Source organism: Vigna radiata, chromosome 1, assembly GCF_000741045.1.
Source record: "Vigna radiata var. radiata cultivar VC1973A chromosome 1, Vradiata_ver6, whole genome shotgun sequence".
Taxonomy (NCBI): Eukaryota; Viridiplantae; Streptophyta; class Magnoliopsida; order Fabales; family Fabaceae; genus Vigna; species Vigna radiata.
This window is the reverse complement of record NC_028351.1, coordinates 20,966,417-20,984,404: the sequence shown is the minus strand read 5'-3', so window position 1 is coordinate 20,984,404 and position 17,988 is coordinate 20,966,417. Positions and strand designations below refer to the sequence as shown.

General features: G+C 33.4%; 2 protein-coding genes across 3 annotated transcripts; one reads left to right on the top strand and one right to left on the bottom strand.

The window, feature by feature from the left end:
• Nucleotides 1-1,043: 1,043 nt before the first annotated feature.
• On the top strand, nt 1,044-14,368 carry LOC106770438 (RNA cytidine acetyltransferase 1). Of its 2 annotated transcripts, none has more exons than XM_014656257.2 (27): nt 1,044-1,173; nt 1,395-1,536; nt 1,636-1,727; nt 1,865-2,036; nt 2,151-2,273; nt 2,863-3,036; nt 4,497-4,607; nt 4,708-4,841; nt 4,924-5,017; nt 5,428-5,526; nt 5,622-5,758; nt 5,916-6,007; nt 6,182-6,305; nt 6,390-6,477; nt 6,568-6,667; nt 6,761-6,813; nt 7,459-7,635; nt 7,712-7,749; nt 8,550-8,643; nt 10,633-10,812; nt 10,895-11,003; nt 11,096-11,165; nt 11,718-11,865; nt 12,432-12,560; nt 13,112-13,237; nt 13,434-13,499; nt 13,618-14,368. In XM_014656257.2, exons 2-27 carry the CDS (start codon nt 1,432-1,434, stop codon nt 13,870-13,872), a joined length of 3,090 nt encoding a protein of 1,029 aa, XP_014511743.1. In that variant the 5' UTR covers nt 1,044-1,173; nt 1,395-1,431; the 3' UTR covers nt 13,873-14,368. The 2 variants fall into 2 exon arrangements, with proteins under 2 accessions (XP_014511743.1, XP_014511738.1); XM_014656252.2 differs by having other exon boundaries at nt 1,392-1,536.
• Nucleotides 14,369-14,409: 41 nt separating this feature from the next.
• LOC106770449 lies at nt 14,410-17,069 on the bottom strand. Its single transcript, XM_014656263.2, has 2 exons — nt 16,754-17,069; nt 14,410-15,943 (listed from the first exon to the last, which is right to left on the bottom strand). Exons 1-2 carry the CDS (start codon nt 17,036-17,038, stop codon nt 14,639-14,641), a joined length of 1,590 nt encoding a protein of 529 aa, XP_014511749.1. The 5' UTR covers nt 17,039-17,069; the 3' UTR covers nt 14,410-14,638.
• Nucleotides 17,070-17,988: the final 919 nt, after the last annotated feature.

Sequence of the window (17,988 nt, the reverse complement as noted above, 5' to 3'; positions counted from 1 at the left end):
ACTTAGAAATACCAAAATTATGGATTCAACAAAACAAAATAGAGGACAAAAGTTATATTTAAGTCAAATTTTAAAATATGATGTTAATTTTTAAGTATGTACTAGTAATCTTTACAGTGTCATTTAATTATAATTTTATCTCAAATACTTTAAAAAAGCTTAAATATGTCTATACTTTCTCTAATATACCTATTTTATTGTTTTTCTTGCTAGTTTACTGCCTTGCCTTTGGGATATGATATAAATAAAACATCATACTTACCTCTTTCCGTGTTATATGTTACATTGAAGTAACATTATGAATGTTATATTATCATTTAAAGTAGGTAATAAAAATAGTAAAATTTACTTTATATGGATTAAACATACATATATTTTTTTATATAAGGACCAAAATAATAAAATTACTGTTTTATAATAAATAATCAAATATTTTAAGAAAAAGTATTTATTATCTTTTTTGATTTTTTAAAACATTATATCATTTATGCATACAAATATTTTTTGTTTAAATCAATTAGGTAATTGATTCACTAATTTGATTGGCTGATCTAATTTCAAAATAAAAGTTTTATTTTTATTAATATGTTGACAAATAAAAATAAAATCTCAAATTATAGAGAAAAAAAAGATTGTATTATTAAGAAACAAAAGATAAATGTAAACATTAATATAAAATAATATCTTTATAAATATATTTACACAGATATTTTTTAGAAAGATGTAAATTATAATATAGATAATAACATATTACCTTTTATAACGTTTTTTTAATGTATTTTTCATTTTTTTCATTCTTATATATTACTCAATCTCATTCATTTATAAAATATATTCATTATATCAAATGCTTGTTATTCTGATAAAAAGGTACAACTTTTTTACTTTATAATTATAATATTAAAATATTAATTAATATAATTTTTTATAAACATAATATTAATATTATTTATTTTAATAATTAATATTTGAATTATTATTGTAAAAAAAAGTGTTGACATTAACATCAGTTATAAATTCTCTTACTACATAGGATAGTTTGAGGGGGTATATGCTTAAGCCCTCCGTAAACCCTAGTATATATAACTTCTAGTTTATTTTTTCTCTTTCTTCTTTTTCTTTTGGTTTATTCAAATTCAAAATCCTCAGTTTGCAGCCGTCCTTCTGCTCCAGGTTCCACTTTCCCCAATTTTTGTTCATTAATTCGTACTTTAACATTTTCTTTTCTTTTTCAGTCGAGACCTTTATTGTGTTTGACTTGTATTGACGCTGTTGCGATTTAGCACTACGAATTTCAATTATGAAAGAAGGAATTTGAAGTTCCGGAAAATCTTTAGTTTAACCAATTATTCATTATTGTTTCTGTCATTTTTGTTGTGTATGTTGCGAAGAAGTGGTGACTTGCGAGCACTTAAATTTCGTAGCAAGGAAATGAGGAAGAAAGTGGACGAACGAATCAGAACTCTAATTGAAAATGGCGTTAGAACAAGACATAGGTCCATGTTCGTCATCATTGGTGACAAGTCTCGTGACCAGGTCTTTTTTGTTGTAGCCTTATAGTGATAGGCTTCCTAAGATTGGAACCCTTTGGAAACTTTATTTGAGTGCTAACTGCAGTGACTCTTCTGCATGCAGATTGTCAATCTTCATTACATGCTTAGCAAGGCGCAGATTAAGTCCAGGCCGACTGTGTTGTGGTGCTACAAGGACAAACTAGAACTGAGCAGGTTCTGGATACAATCAATGAAACTGTCTTGCGTGAATAAACTTTGATATGCTGCTGTTTTGGTTGGTTAGAGTTGTTATTGAATGAGGTTTTTTTTGAGCTTGATTAAGATGATTGATCATAAATGTCCTAATGCAGTCACAAGAAAAAGCGCAGCAAGCAGATTAAAAAGTTGATGCAGAGGGGTCTATATGATCCAGATAAAGGTGATTCATTTGAATTGTTTGTGGCAAGTGGGGGATTAACATATTGTTTATATAAGGAGTCGGAAAGAATTCTTGGTAATACCTTTGGAATGTGTGTACTTCAGGTATCATATATTTCCTTGTAGCTCATTTTCTTTTGCCGTTTTTCTTTCTGAGCTGTCTTTCTCTTTCCTTTCTCTACAATGATTTTTTTTTTTTTGCATCATCTTTCTCTTTAGGATTTTGAGGCATTGACACCTAATCTCCTAGCAAGAACAATGGAGACAGTGCAGGGAGGCGGGTTGGTTGTTCTGCTGCTACGCTCTCTATCCTCGCTGACAAGTCTGTACACCATGGTCATGGTATGAAAGTAGATTCATAAGTTTGATATTCTAGTTTTTCTTTTTAAATTTCCAATTCATTTGGTTAAGTATATGTGTTCTTTCAAGCTATATTTGTACTCCCTTCTTTTGCTGATATTCCTGTCCAGGGCTTTAGATCTGGGATATTCATTTTTGTTTGTTCTTGTCTGCATTTTCATTTATTGGAGTTCATATGCTTTCATGAATCATTACACTCTCTTCATGCCTATCCTTTTACTAAAAAGAGGATATCGGTCATTATTTGATGCTATTCTTTTATCTGATTAGTAATAATTTTCTTGATATATCTGCAACCTTCTCAATTGGCATGGAAGTATTTTTTGACGGCAACAAACCAAAATTTATCAATCAATTATAGGTCGTGGGTTGGTGCACTTATTAACAAAAACTAATATATTTACAACTAATATTTTCTGATAAAAAAAGATAGCATAACCCTATATGTTTGATTGGGGCTTCACTAAAATAAATATAGTGTATGTTAAGGAGGTGAGGCGGGTACTTACCATGCTGCTTTTCTGTTAGAATTCTCATTAAATTCAGCTTCCTTGTGGATCACTGCTTGCAGGATGTCCATGATAGATTTCGAACTGAATCCCACTCCGAGGCTGCTGGGCGCTTTAATGAACGGTTCTTATTGTCTCTAGCATCTTGCAAGGCATGCGTAGTCATGGATGATGAACTGAATGTTTTACCAATTTCATCTCACATAAGGTCTATTTCCCCCGTTCCCGCCAAAGAGGTACTTCTATTATTATGTATGAAACAAAATATTTCTTTGCACTTTTTTTTTTTTCATTGGGGTTTCTGGATTGTTTGGGGTTTTGATGTGTTGGAGATCCCATATTTCTAGTCGAAGTTAGATCCTCCAACACACTCCTCATGTCGAGGATTAGATATTTTGAGCATGAGACTAGATATTTGTGAGTGGTCCAATAGAGCTCTGAAATTGGGTAACATAGTTGGTTTCAACAAACCTCATCAAGATAGGTCCTTGATAAACTCAGATACTGTTTTAAAAAGTGAACTTTTAAGTGTAACTTAACCTCATAAAACCAATATGCAGAGTAAAGTTTGCATATACTTATATACTCTAATTTGCATATATTTATATACTCTAATATGACCATATCTCCGGTTAATGTGGGATATCCAATATATTGCATGAAGGACTTTCTTTTAATGTTAGCATAAGTGCAAAACACAGAATTATTTTCTTTAAATATTCTCACTTGTTTTAATTCTTAGTTTAAACCTGCAATGTTTCTTGATCGATTTTTTGTGTGAAGATTATGGTGCAAACAGGTCCTTCTCTTCCTCAAGAATCTGTCTGATAGAGTTCATATAAGTTATACTTTTTAATATATGATAGAGATGCCTCGGAATCTTAGTGATAGTTTTGAAGCATTTGATAACTGTGAATATTGAAGATATTTGTACTTGTAAACGTGGTGGAGAGTGATAGTACATGGAGGAAGATGGAACATGGAAGAGACTAGGGAAAGTGATTATATAATAGGGTGATCTGTATAGCACGGCCTCCCTAAATGTGTGTACGTATGTATATGTGTGTGTGTGTGTGATATTTAAATACTAATATACTACTAGTTATAGGATAAGGATACAGTGCAATACTGTATAAAGTACATCTAGGCCCCACATACTTTCAACAATACTAATTAATTTTTATTATGGATCTTCCTTCGGGATGCAGTATTCCTCATTTGTAATGATGGTTTGCAGTTTTGCATTTAGTAAATTTTGGTTCGTGTTATTTTTAAAACATTATCGTCATAATTTTTGGAGTGCATCAGTTGTTATTGACAACCTTTTGCATATCAAATACAATGAAAACTATTTATAGTAAATTTTGTACTGGAATGCTATAACATTCTTACTTGTTGAAAATATTATTCTAATAAATTTTGGAGTTATTATTTTCTATTATGTGGTGTAGTTTTGCATACTTTTTTACATTTTCCAAACTTTTGTCTTGTTGTCTTGATATCTGAAATATCCTATTTTTTTTTTTAATTGTAGTGTATGGATGCAATTTTTTAAGTAATATTACCAAAGCTATTTAAACTATATTGTAGGATTTTTATTCTTCTATCTTTCTTGGCATCCAAGCTTGATGGTTGTTTCTTTAAATTTTGGTGGGTTTCAATAACTAATATGTAAGTCTCTGAATTGGTGCTGCAGGACTCTGAAGAACTCTCAGAAGCAGAACTGGAGCTGAAAAACCTTAAAGAACAACTAAATGAAGATTTCCCTGTTGGTCCATTGATTAGGAAGTGTTGCACGATGGACCAGGTCGAATGTTTTACCTTAACTAACTCATTTTCTTCTTACCGAAGAAATTAGTTTTTGGGTGGTGGATGTGAGCAAGTTTTTATATGATTTTTGTATACAGGGAAAGGCTGTTGTGACATTTCTGGATGCAATTTTAGACAAGACACTGCGTAGTACTGTTGCTTTATTGGCTGCTCGTGGCCGTGGGAAATCAGCTGCTCTTGGTTTATCAATTGCTGGAGCTGTAGCTGTGGGGTACTGTTCCATCAGACATAGATATATTTATTTGGATAGTTACAACAAATTTTTTATTAACTTACAAGAAAATTATCTGTAGGTATTCAAATATCTTTGTGACTGCGCCTAGCCCTGAAAATTTGAAAACCTTGTTTGAGTTTATATGCAAAGGTTTTGATGCTCTTGACTACAAGGTACTGGTTTTCTCCCTTGTTGATGGCTACAACTATTATTGGTTAATTAGTATGAATTTTAGTTGCAAAAGTTCTAAAGATGGCAACTTGGTTGTTAAGTAAGCATAAGTTCCAAAGATGGCAACTGGGCTGTTAGTTTTGGTAATTAAGTGATCACTTGCATTTATTATTTTTATTTCTGTGGCTCATTTCCCATCTAAATCATTACCTGTAGTGCATATTTGGATTGATTTATCTGAACAAAATTGATTTTAAAACATGGTCACCCAGTACATGAGCTTAAAAAGTGAAGTACACTAAAGTTGCCTTACCAAACATACCAGCTTTTATTCTTAAATAATGTTTTTTAATCAGAATTTAATCTTTTCCAAAATATACTCTAAGAGGGCTACTGTTTCCACTGACAATAGGAACATATAGATTTTGATGTGGTGAAAAGTGTGAATCCCGAGTTCAAGAAAGCTACTGTAAGGATCAATATTTATAAGCACCACAGACAGACAATTCAGGTAAAGTCGTTGATCCCTCTGTATTAATACTGTTAAGGGAACAATCAAATGTAATTCTGGACTTATTTTTCATCTTCATTTTTTTTTTCATTCAGTATATACTGCCAAATGAGCATGAAAAGCTTTCACAAGTTGAGTTGTTGGTTGTTGATGAAGCAGCCGCTATTCCACTTCCAGTGGTGAAGTCTTTGTTGGGCCCTTATCTGGTCTTTTTGTCTTCTACTGTCAATGGGTATGACTAATGTTTGTTTTTGGTGAAATATTCCATCGAATGCAATTTTTTCTAAACAATTATCAATCCATTCATTAGTCAATTTTATGTCTCAGTTAATGGACCTTAACTTATAACATGGCTTAATTGCTGACTCTTTTTGGTAATTCATTGGAAGTTATGAAGGTACTGGACGCTCCTTGTCGCTCAAACTTTTGCAGCAATTGGAAGAGCGAAGTCATGTGTCTACTAAGAGCACAAAGGACACTGGTACTTACACCTCAGGCTTTTAGAATTCAATTTAAATGTAAATAAATATCGTGCACGTCATTAGTTTTTTTAATGAAAACAATCTAAGTTGATTGTGGAATAGAGATAATTGGTTTTCACTGATTAATATCTTTTTCAAGGTATATGTGCATTAATGTTGACTTGATGTATCAGGTCGTCTTTTTAAGAAAATAGAATTGAGTGAATCCATAAGATATGCTTCTGGGGATCCCATTGAAAGCTGGCTTAACAATCTACTTTGCTTAGATGTTTCAAATGCCATCCCTAATCTTAGCAGGTTAGATCAAAGCACATTTCATATTTCCTTTGAAAGTGAGACCATTTTGTCAATCTCCATTTACTGTTTTTCTCCTGAAAACAGGTTACCACCACCCAGTGAGTGTGATTTATACTATGTTAATCGGGATACTCTTTTCTCTTACCACAGAGATAGTGAATTATTTTTGCAGGTAAAATCAGATATCTGACTTTGTAGGGTGGCTTGTGGTTGATATTTTCACGTGTTTAAATTCTGTTCTAAAAATATTTTATTATTGCAGCGAATGATGGCCTTATATGTTGCGTCTCATTACAAGAATTCTCCCAATGATTTGCAACTAATGGCAGATGCTCCAGCACACCACTTATTTGTACTACTTGGTAAACTTGATTTTCTTTCTATGTATTCTTCTTTTGTTCCTCGTCTTAATTAACATGACTTGAATTAGTCTTATAATAGTATTTGTATGACAGGGCCTGTTGATGAATCAAAGAATCAACTTCCTGATATTCTGTGTGTCATTCAGGTTTGCATATTTGATCAACCAATTTTTCTGCTCTATTTTTGCATTGGGCCTGTCTCATTGGCTCTCATGGCTTGGCTTCCCTTCTGTGTTTTGACAGAACCTCTTATTTCCATTTTTCTTATCACTTGGCCATTATAATGTGTTCTGATACCAGTTCACCTTATCTTTTCCCGCTGCTTGGTTATGATAAGTGAAATTGTTGATTTATTTCTTGTTATATGTCCAATTATGGAGCTACAAGAATTTATCACTGTGGAAACTGTTATTTTGATACTGATATAATCTTTGGCTGGGATTCTATCTTGTATTGGTTTATAATGCTTGAAGCTTTGGGTTCTCTTTGTTTAAATATTGATGTTCGGTAGAATGTATCAGTTTTTTAATCATATATGTGAAGTTTCTGTATATGCATCAGTTCTGTTTTTTCCTTTTCACCTTCATGCTTTATCATTACACTCAAACAAAATATTGGGCTGCTGTATTTCAACTTTCTGTTGGTTGCAAGATTTCTTCGTTCAACTAAATTTTACCCATGTTTGTTTTAAATTTGTTATTAATTATGGTTATACTATAGAGGGTTGCACTTATTATCCCTCTTCTGGTTGTCTTTCTGTGATTTGAATTTTCCATAAATTTGATTTACAGGTTTCCCTTGAGGGACAGATTTCTCGTAAGTCAGCTATCCAAAGTTTGAGTGATGGTCATCAACCTTTTGGAGATCAAATACCATGGAAATTCTGTGAGCAATTCCGAGACACAGTTTTCCCCTCACTTTCAGGTGCTCGTATTGTACGCATAGCGACACACCCAAGTGCCATGAGGGTAAGTTTTATACTCTGTTCTGGCATATGTTTAATCCAGATTCCTCCAAAGTTGTAACATCTTTCCTTAATTTCAGCTTGGATATGGTTCACAAGCAGTTGAACTTTTAGTTCGGTGAGTGCATGGCCGATTTCTTGTTTAAATTCGAGTAATGTTCATTTTATGCTTTTTCATTTTTTTTTTTACTGAAGGTTCTGTGAACATTCAATTTGTCAAAAGTTTTTAATTTAGTATCTTATTTATGTTTATAGTCAATTATTTCTCTAAACTAGGTTCTAATATAGGAGTTGCTTTATCTTGTTCTTAGGATTTTAATTTTTGTAAATAATACAGTATTGGTGAAAATATATTCCTGTGTGTTTTGATCTGATTACTCAAAAAGATTCCATCTCACTCTGTTTACTAGTCTAAGAATGATGCCTTGGACATGGTGATCTTAAGTTCTAGGCTGAGAAACAGCCTTTATGTTTATGGGGAAGGTTTGTGCACTCCCCTGAGACCCCACCCCCACGAAGGTGGTGGGAGAGTATCATGCACAGGGCTGGCAAGGAAATGTTTTGGCTTGTTTGTGAATGGTTCTGTTTTACAGTGTACACGTGTATCATAGACCTGCAGATAGCTTTACCTACGCCCTAGTTAGTTATGACAGCTGTTCAGTCTGTTACAACAGCTGAGTTAGGTGGAGCACTTGCTTAGTTAGTGATCTGTACAAACCCTCGTGTAATCAGTTTTTATAATAATAGTGATTCAGCATATTCTCAGTGCATCTTGTATTTTCTCGTTCTAGTTTTAAGATGATATCAAAATTAAAACTTTGCTTCATGATACATTGTAATTTTGTCTTTAGTCTTTTATGTGTGTCAAGATGTAATTTGCAGAACATCATCAATTAATCATTTTGTCACTGTCTGCAGTTACTATGAAGGACAACTCACTTCTATTTCTGAGATTGATGTTGAAGATGAAGGGAAGACTCCACGTGTTAGAGTTACAGAAGCTGCAGAGAAAGTATGTTACCACTGAAAATCCCTTATTGAATTGGTTGAATTAGTTGTCTTCATTGAAGTCTCTGAAGGTTAAGTATGCCAGTGGTATTGGAACTATCTAGGATTCCTTTTACTGTCTAGCTGATTGGCTCTGGCAGGATCGTGATTCAACTAGAAAAGATGAAAATTTTAGAAAAATGTCATGGGTATTAATTACACTAGTAGAAATACAGGCATTGTAGCACCTGCGTAACCATATTTTTATTATATCACTAAAAATAAAAATAATACGGTTTCAGAAAATAAACAGCAAAAAGTGTATGGTCCTCTTATTAGTAGAAATGCAAAAGAAAAAGGTAGAGAGAAGTAATTGTTGCTTATAGGAGTTAGTCTGGCAAATTGGAAAGTTTCGTGTCATGAAAGTAGAGTCTATGTTCGAAATCCTCATGTTGGAAAAGAGTACATTATAAAGATAGAAGAGAGAAAGAGGAGATAAACCTGAATGCATGAGGTGCATTGAGTTTGGTGAAAACCCATCTCCGTCGCAGATAGAGAAAATAGTGTGGTTATTTTGTACAAAATGGGATAAAAGCTTAATATAGTAACTTAGTTTGTGGCGGTGAAAGTTCCTCTGGGCAGGTGAAAGATAAAATCTTTGCAGTATTATTGCAGAATAAATACATACTGAAGGGTAAAGCAGTAAAATAAATTGTGTACACCAGATGAGAATACTATTTGTTATATAGATTATAGATTAAGAAAATGTCCAAAAAAGATAACCTTAGAGGAGCTTTGGAATTCCAAGTAGTTTTATGAAGACATGATTCTCCAATTTAACAAATGTGTTATGAATTGTAAGATTTTCATGAAATTTCGTAAGAAGGATCAAGAGACCATAACCTTTTAACTGGGCTGGAGGACAGAGTGCATGAACCCACATTTATTTCTAGGATACATTTGTTGCTTCTCGGTAGTTGAAACTTTGGAACGTGAGCCAACCAAATACAACATCTATCCAAACACTTTGACAATCACCGAGACCCCAGATAATCTCCGTTGGGAGGATTACCTATCATCTGAGCTATGGAAAATATATTAATTCCCTATAGATTGAATTTTTAACTTTAAATCTTAATTTGTGGATAAACAGATAATGCTTTCAAGTGATTTCCTAGCTTTCCATAATCTCTTTTAGATTCAGCATAGCAGTGAAGTTTGGTGAATCAGTTCTTTGAATTAACTCAGTTCCTAACAAAATAAAAAGAATTCCCTGTTCACAAAGGCAAAATACCAGGTGACCACCAATTTGATGTATAGGGTAGTGATTGGAGAAGCTGCTTTTGCAGCCAAAACTTGTGGCCAAGTCTCGATATACAACAGCTTTATTTGTTTTACCTAGGCTCGCCCTCATGATTCAGTAATATGGTAGCATGGAATTTGTTTGGGTCGTGTGTGATTTTGTGCTGCTTTATTCGAGATTTCAACCACCCATCCCATATACTGGCCAGCTATTGTAAATAAGTTTTTATTTTTGTGGGATAATATATTCTCTTTCACTTCATAATTAAGTGATTTGACGACTGTTGTTATTTCGTCCTGTCTCTATAAACTAATGAAGTGTCTAATATTTCATGTTATGGAGCTAATTTCTTGTTTCTACCATTTATGATGTCTCTCTTGGAATGTATATTTCGATTGTACCTGCTATTGTTTTTTTTTTCCAAAGAAAGGCATCAATTTTCTTGCTTCTTTCAGTTGCAACATTTTCATTTCATAAATAAAGACATTATTTTTGGACAGTTCCTTACCGTCAAATGTTAGCACTTTATTAACTAGTTTCTTTTAGCTCTTAGATATTATTGATTGAATAATTTGAATACAGTCATAGTGCAGTTTGAGCAAGAGTATATTTGATTTGTTATTTTATGTCCCTTTTAACTCCATTTTTATGCTTATCTTTTTCAAATACACTTTAGTTTTTTCATGATACCACTATGGAATATGGATTCAGGTTTCACTACTTGAAGAAAATATAAAACCTAGAACAGATCTACCTCATTTGCTTGTACATCTGCGTGAAAGGCGGCCAGAAAAGCTCCACTACATTGGTGTCTCCTTTGGGCTAACTTTGGACCTGTTTCGCTTTTGGAGGAAACATAAATTTGCTCCTTTCTACATTGGCCAGATTCCAGTTAAGCTTTACTTTTTATGAATTTGTAAATAATACTGAATTTATATTTATAAGTTATTAACGTGTTTGTTCAACTTCATAGAATACTATTACTGGTGAGCACTCGTGCATGATCCTAAGACCCTTGAACAACGATGAAATTGAAGCTGATGGATCAAATCCGTTGGGTTTCTTTGGTCCATTTTACCAAGGTGGGTTTCTCTTCCTTTCCTGTTATGATGTATGTCTTTGATATTATAATCCATTTTTGTTAATGATTGATGATTTAGTTTGCCACTTGCAGATTTTAGACAAAGATTTACTAAACTTCTTGCTTCGACCTTTCGTGGCATGGAATACAAGCTTGCTTTGAGGTTAGGATCAAGAGTTTAGTGGTTCACTGTTCTAAATTCTTAGATGTATGTTGATATTTTGCTGTTCATTGAATTCTAACGAACTAAGGATATGTATTATTGATAATTAATTAGATCATATGACGAATAAGATTTTCGACAACCTTATTTGTTCATTTTGATAAAAGAAGTATTGGTAAATGAAAAGAAAAATATTATCTTAGACAAACAAAAGACTTGAAAGGAAAAGGAACTTGATATTTCAACGTCTTTTGCACACAAGCTCTTACCTTTGCGAAGGTTAAGCGGAAAATACTATTAAGGGAAATTAACACGAAAAGGTAATAGGAAAAAGTTATCAAAGATGCAGTGATTTTTTTTTTTTTTTCACTACATTCTCTTTCAAGTTGTTAAATAAATATCAATTGTTTCCAAAGTTGTTATTAAGTTTTTGGAATCTTTCTATTGGGAGTCATTCTCTGTCCATTAGACTTTCTTGAACACTGTAGGATAAGCATCCCTGATTTATATATTTAATTTTCTAAATACTTATTATAACGATAATTTATCCAGCATAATAGATCCAAAAATCAATTTCAAGGACCAAGACCCTAAGGAAATCGCATCTGAAAAATATCTGCAGTCAATCGGAGAATATTTATCACCACATGATATGAAGCGTTTGGAGGCTTATGTTGACAACCTTGCTGACTTTCATCTGGTAAGAGCTCGAGTGTTGGATAATGATACTCTGATCAGTTTTCTGAATGGTTTCTTGATGATGACATGTCTAATGCTTTTCTGGTTATTGAAAACTGTTGTTCTTCAACTCCTTATGGTTCTCACTTGGTAAAATCCTAAACGGTTATTCATTGCTTTTTTCGATTTTCAAAGCAAAAGCCCATCTTGCTCCTACCCACCTCCACCAAAAATAAGCCCTAGATTTTTTTGCCTGCATAAAGATTCAATGTGTACTTAAAATGCTAAATACAAATAAATATATTTTTACCAATTGTAATTGTGGAAGTGAGTATGATTTTTTTATTGGATAAACTGGATTAATGTGAGCTTGCGTGATATGTAAGATCATCAATCATCAATATGTGAGAATTGTGATGACCAAATTAAATGATATTCAAAATGGTTGGTGACTGATGTAAACCCAAATGCTGAAGTTGTGATATAACTATTCCAAACCTAGATCATTGAAATAACATAATTTGAATATCTGTTTAAGAAATTTGGATCGTTTTTAAGTTTGATCTTGACCCCTTTTCTCTTTGACAGATCCTAGATTTGGTGCCAACCCTTACACGTCTGTACTTCCAACAAAAGTTCCCAGTTACATTGTCCTATGCTCAAGCTTCCGTGTTACTCTGCATTGGTCTGCAGAATCAGAACATTTCATACATTGAGGTCTGTTTATCGACTTAATAATTTGTTCAGTTGAAAATATCACACACTCGGATGACTGGTTATCACTTGATGTCTTGTACGTCAAAGCAATAAAGGACAATCTAAAAGTTGAATCCTAATTAGTTAATTTATATGCAGTGTTGGTGTAATTTTTTTTATAAAGGCATCAAGTATGATGTCTTTTGCCGCCACGTTATATAAATGAATAGGATGAATTATTGTTGAATGTCTATGCAAAAAGGTTTAACAACGTGCGTATAAATTAAATTCAAATTCTACCGTGAAATTTACCCAACAAAAACCTTATCTCACCGGGTAAGGTCAGTGACATGGATCATGTGTTGAATTTTTCTGAAGTATGCTTAGTCATCTTTTGAAATTTAGCGTACGTCGGTCAGTTTATAATGATACAAAATCAACGAGTCAATCTAAAATTTATTGTTCGATTTTGTTGAGGTTTGAGTTTTCCTGTTTCGGGTTCTACCCTCACTGGGGCGCTTCTCAATAAGATGGAATCACATTCTCTTATATATATCTCTTTTGTTTAACAGGGACAAACAAATTTGGAAAGGCAAACAATATTGTCTCTATTTATAAAGGTTATGAAGAAGTTCTACAAATATCTAGATGGCCGTGCATCCAAGGAGATTGAATCAACCTTGCCAAGACTGAAAGAAGTAAGTTTCTTGATGACAATTTAAATTTTGAATTCCATGACATGGTGCTTTCACTAAAATCCACACAAGATTTTGGTTAGTGACTTTATAATTCTGCTGCTGTGTGTAGGAAAACAAATTCTAGTTCGTGCCTCCTTTTTAACATTCACTAATCTTGCACCATTCTTTTTTGGTTTATGTTCTGTTTTGTCCATAGATTGTCATGGAACCTCACAGTGTCTCTCTGGACGAAGATCTGAACAATGCAGCTAAACAAGTCGAGGTATGTGTTCATCTTTTTTGTTTTCTTTTGTTGTAGATCACTACTCCAAATCCCATCTTTGCTTTTTCACCTCCTGTTTTGGTGGCTCAAATCATGTTACATGTTTGTCATTGGACAGGATGACATGAAATCAAAAGCAGAATCACTCTTTACTCCTGAATTGTTCCAGCAGTATGCCATTGACGATGGAGACTCTGGCTTTCAGACTGTTTTACAAAATAATGATGGAAAGATACCCACCGGTGGTCTTATTAGCGTAAAATCAAGTAGGAGTGCAGTGAAGCCTGAAAAGGTGAAGGAAAGTGGCAAGAGTGACAAAAAGCGCAGTAAAGATAATCACAACCATAAATCAAGCAAAAAGAGAAGATCTTGAGTTGAATATGATAATAAAAACCATCCAAGAAAAAACTGACGATTTCAGGTAATTGTCGGTCCTTGAGTCAGAACGGCATACAAGGTCAAAGTGAACGTCCAGATCAAGGGGATGAGAATCCACTGACAAGAAGCTCAGTTCATGTAATGGACTCACCTGTACATGGTTTGCTGTGGAGATCTCCATAAATTTCAAGTGCAGGATTATTTATAATGGAACTAATCTTCAGTTTGTTTTTATTTTATGTTTTCATGGGAATTAGTGGGTATCACTACTGCATTACTATAAATGCGACGACTGCAGAGAAATGTATTCATGGTATAGTTTTAGTGGCCTTGGTTTTGGCGGCTTAAGAGGATTAGTCACAATCTCCAGTTTTGTCTTATTTTTTTGGTTAACTACGTCCTGTGTGCACCATGCAACTTCCCAAAAAAAAATTTATCTTATAGGAGACTGATTTCACGGTCCTGTTTTCAAAACGATGCATTTCAGATAACTATGGAGTGTAAGACGAATGGAATTTCAGATAGGTTTGAATTGACCCACAAACCTCTGGCCTTTTATTCTTTTACTTTTTAACGTTTTTTCAGATATTGTTTTCAAATATACATATTCTGTAACTCAAGATGATAGAACCTTGAGAAATTTATACACTGATATTGACAAGCGACAGAACCAATCGACTTCCTTTGAATATAGAATCTGGAGATGTGCAAAACATAACTGGATTGAGAAGATTAGCATTCCTATTGATTTGGCACAACAATCAGACAGACATCTGCTTTGGATCTTCAATTTGGACTAGAGTGTGTAAACTAGAACCCTCTGGAATTCCCAGGGGAGGATCTATGCATGAACAATTATCAACATTATATAGCTCCCACTCTTTAATTTCACACTTGTCTAGTGCAGCAACAATCTTTGTCCTCTCTCTGTCAGTTGGAAATGCTCCATCTGGACTCACAAGTACTGCTCCAGTATAAGACTGCCCTGCAACTCTAGCAGCCCCATGATAATGGAACAATCCCCAACTAAGATTTTCAGCTACATCCACAATTGTCCAAAACTCATTTGAAACAACTCCGTTGTCTAATACACTGAAATAGAATGTGCCAGGTACCTTGCCCCTTCTCACCCTATATTTTCTCCTCCTCCAGACCATTTGACCTTCCAATGTTCTTACCTGGAATACTGGTTCATACCAGAATGACCCTTTTGCCTTTCCCCTATAGAATAGTTGGTATTGGCATGGAAATTGATCATATGCTGGATTCTGCCCTGCTACCACACGCCAGCTCCACTGCAAACTCCCCAACCATCCCACAAACAGATCTTCTGCCATTTCATAACTTAAGTTCTGCCCCCGAAACTTCACCATTGGAGGCACACATGGTTTTTCAGGGATTTCTGCTTCCAACCCAAGACAGTTATTTTTCTGTAATACACATAGTGAAAAGGCTTCTAGATTTGCACTTTCATATGAAGCAATACACCTATAGTTACATACTTGATCAACAGGGCTACACTGATTCAAGCATTGAAGAGCCTTTCTACAATTGGGATCCAACAAGCAATTAAGTACCTGGCGACCACAGTTCCTCAACATACAGTTTAGGGTAGAAAAACCTTTAGCTCTCAAATTATTCAATACTGGAACGGGCCTTATATATGCATTGATTATTACCAGCAAACAGAACCTTATATCATCAGAATTATGTCGATCCCATGCTTCAGATACTGTCTGCACTACTTCATAGGATTCTTTAGCTTTATCAGATTGAAAAGTTCCAAATAAACTTATACCACCTCTCACTCCACTGGGAACATCATAGCCTCCTAATCTGTTCTTCAAATCCGATGAAGAGTCAAGACATATTACATTTTCAATAGTTTTGCTGTTGTTATTAATCCACTCAACTGATTCCTTGTTTGTAACAGCAATAATCACCAATATATCCGCATCCCGTAACTCTTTCTGAAGTCTCGTGGACATTTCACCGCTAGATACAATACATTCATCAGTAAATACAAGAAGCTCATACCCTTCATCAACCCATTTCAGTCTCTTTGCCTGATAAAAGGGAACATTAATGGTACTGGACCCAACCAAAAAACTAACCACACTATATTCATAGCAGAATATTATGACAAAGACATAAGAATAACATAACAAGCACAAAAAGTACACATAATCCCTACCCTTTCCCCTCCTCTACAAATAGTCCCACATAAGCTCACATTTGCTAAATACTTAAAAAGCTATATCTTACTCAATTCATCGATATTTTCTATTGTAAGGATCCTAGTGCTCTGTCAAACAAATCACCAAAATATTGAACCCTTAGATATTATTTTAATTTCTTTATGTCTATAAGTTTAAACAATAAGAACAAAAAGAGATTAAATATGATAAATATGCTTATAAATCCTACTTTTAGTGTACACAATTTTTTTCAATATTACTTTTAAGTATAATTATTTTCCTTATATACAAGTTATATAACTATTAACTTTCTTGCAAGCTCTCCTTTTATTTTTCAATATATCTTCATGCATGCGTTTTCACTCGTATACGTACAAGAATTAAAATATGTACTAAAACTAATAGTTTTGCATACAAAATTAAAAGGTAATATTTGCATAATTATAAAAACCAAAACGGAAATTAAAAACAAAAGAGAAAAAGAGTAACCTAACATTTTTCAATATGGAAAAACTTAATATAGGATGTTGTATTGCAGGTACAATAAATAATGAATAAAGTTATATTCTTTCATTGTAGAAAAGTCTTGAAAATACAGAACCTCAGAGGATATAGAATTATTAATAAAAAAATCACTTCTCAACAACTGAAGCTCAATGAAAGAGAGAGAAGAGGTACGGTGTGAAGCATGACTTCTTCCCAGGATGCGGGCTTAAGAGGGCTGACAGCTCCGTGACCAGCGACAGCTACCATTCTCACCGGCGGCGCAGGTGACTGCTCCGCCATCACGGCGGAGAATACGGTTGTGCGTGGTCGAAAGCGAGGGTGAGTGTGAGTAGGTGGCAGTGATGGGAAAGGAAGAAAGGAATGGGTATGAAGGTGAAAAGGAAAAGTGAAAGCATTAACAGATAAAGCATTCTGAAGAAACTTAAAACTGAATTTTTCAACGTATTTTAGAGACATTTTGGATTCTCTCTCTGTCTTGCAAAACCACTCAATATCTTCTTTATAAATATTTTCTTTTTTCTTTTAAAGTATGAATTTACAATAAAGCCCTCGAGCCCATAGTCCTCGTATAAAACAATTTTAATCACTGAACTTAATATTGAAAATTATAAGTAATTTATTTGTGAGTGAAAACTCCATGGGTCTTAACCAAAAATTTCTGATTAAATGTCTTAAAACATATTGATTAGTATCATTGTACAACACCAACCATGATACTAATTAACACCATCTTTATCAAATTCGTATTTAGAATGTTTTAAAAATCCATTTTAAATCTGTATTTACAAAAGTATACAAGTTTAACCGTGATTTTATGTTATATTCTAAGTGTGATGTATTGTAAATTGTAACAAATTTTAAATTTAGGCTTAAATATCAATTTAGTTTGTATTTTTATTGAGTTTATGTAATGTGATTTTTTTTTCTGCAATTAATAAGGTTTTAATTTTTATTAATTTTGATTAATTTGGTTTTATTTAGTATAGATGTTTAAATAGTTAATATTATAATCGACAAACTGACACTCTTTGTATTACAGTAGTGTTTTTTATTCACGTGATGTATTTTAGTTTGTATCGCTTGCAATGTTTAATCATTTTGAAATCAAAATTGGGGATAAATACTAATTTAGGTTTTGAAAGGCATGAAATGAATTGTGAATGGTTGTTATCTGTGTGCATTGCATAGTGAGGTATGTCTCATGGTTAATTTTTTTTCCTTGTTGTAATAGTTGAAGTGAACCAAGTTATAGTTCCATTCATGGGAATGAACTTAATCTCCATTTACAATTGTGGAGAGCTTGTAGTCGTGAGAATGAAAACAACTTCAAAAGATATCAGTAAACAATTTTGGATAGATTCATAATAACAATTTTTTTAATAAAATTATTTATTGGTTTCGTTATT

What these genes read in the sequence shown, in the direction of transcription:
- LOC106770438 (XM_014656257.2), top strand. Translation starts at nt 1,432, where the DNA reads ATGAGGAAGAAAGTGGACGAACGAATCAGAACTCTAATTGAAAATGGC. An exon ending in GCAGTTGAACTTTTAGTTCG is followed by an intron (nt 7,750 to 8,549) that starts GTGAGTGCATGG and finishes CACTGTCTGCAG; the next exon opens with TTACTATGAAGGACAACTCA. An exon ending in CTTTGGTCCATTTTACCAAG is followed by an intron (nt 11,004 to 11,095) that starts GTGGGTTTCTCT and finishes TGCCACTTGCAG; the next exon opens with ATTTTAGACAAAGATTTACT.
- LOC106770449 (XM_014656263.2), bottom strand. Translation starts at nt 17,038, where the DNA reads ATGTCTCTAAAATACGTTGAAAAATTCAGTTTTAAGTTTCTTCAGAAT. An exon ending in AAGAAGTCATGCTTCACACC is followed by an intron (nt 15,944 to 16,753) that starts GTACCTCTTCTC and finishes CCCTTTTATCAG; the next exon opens with GCAAAGAGACTGAAATGGGT.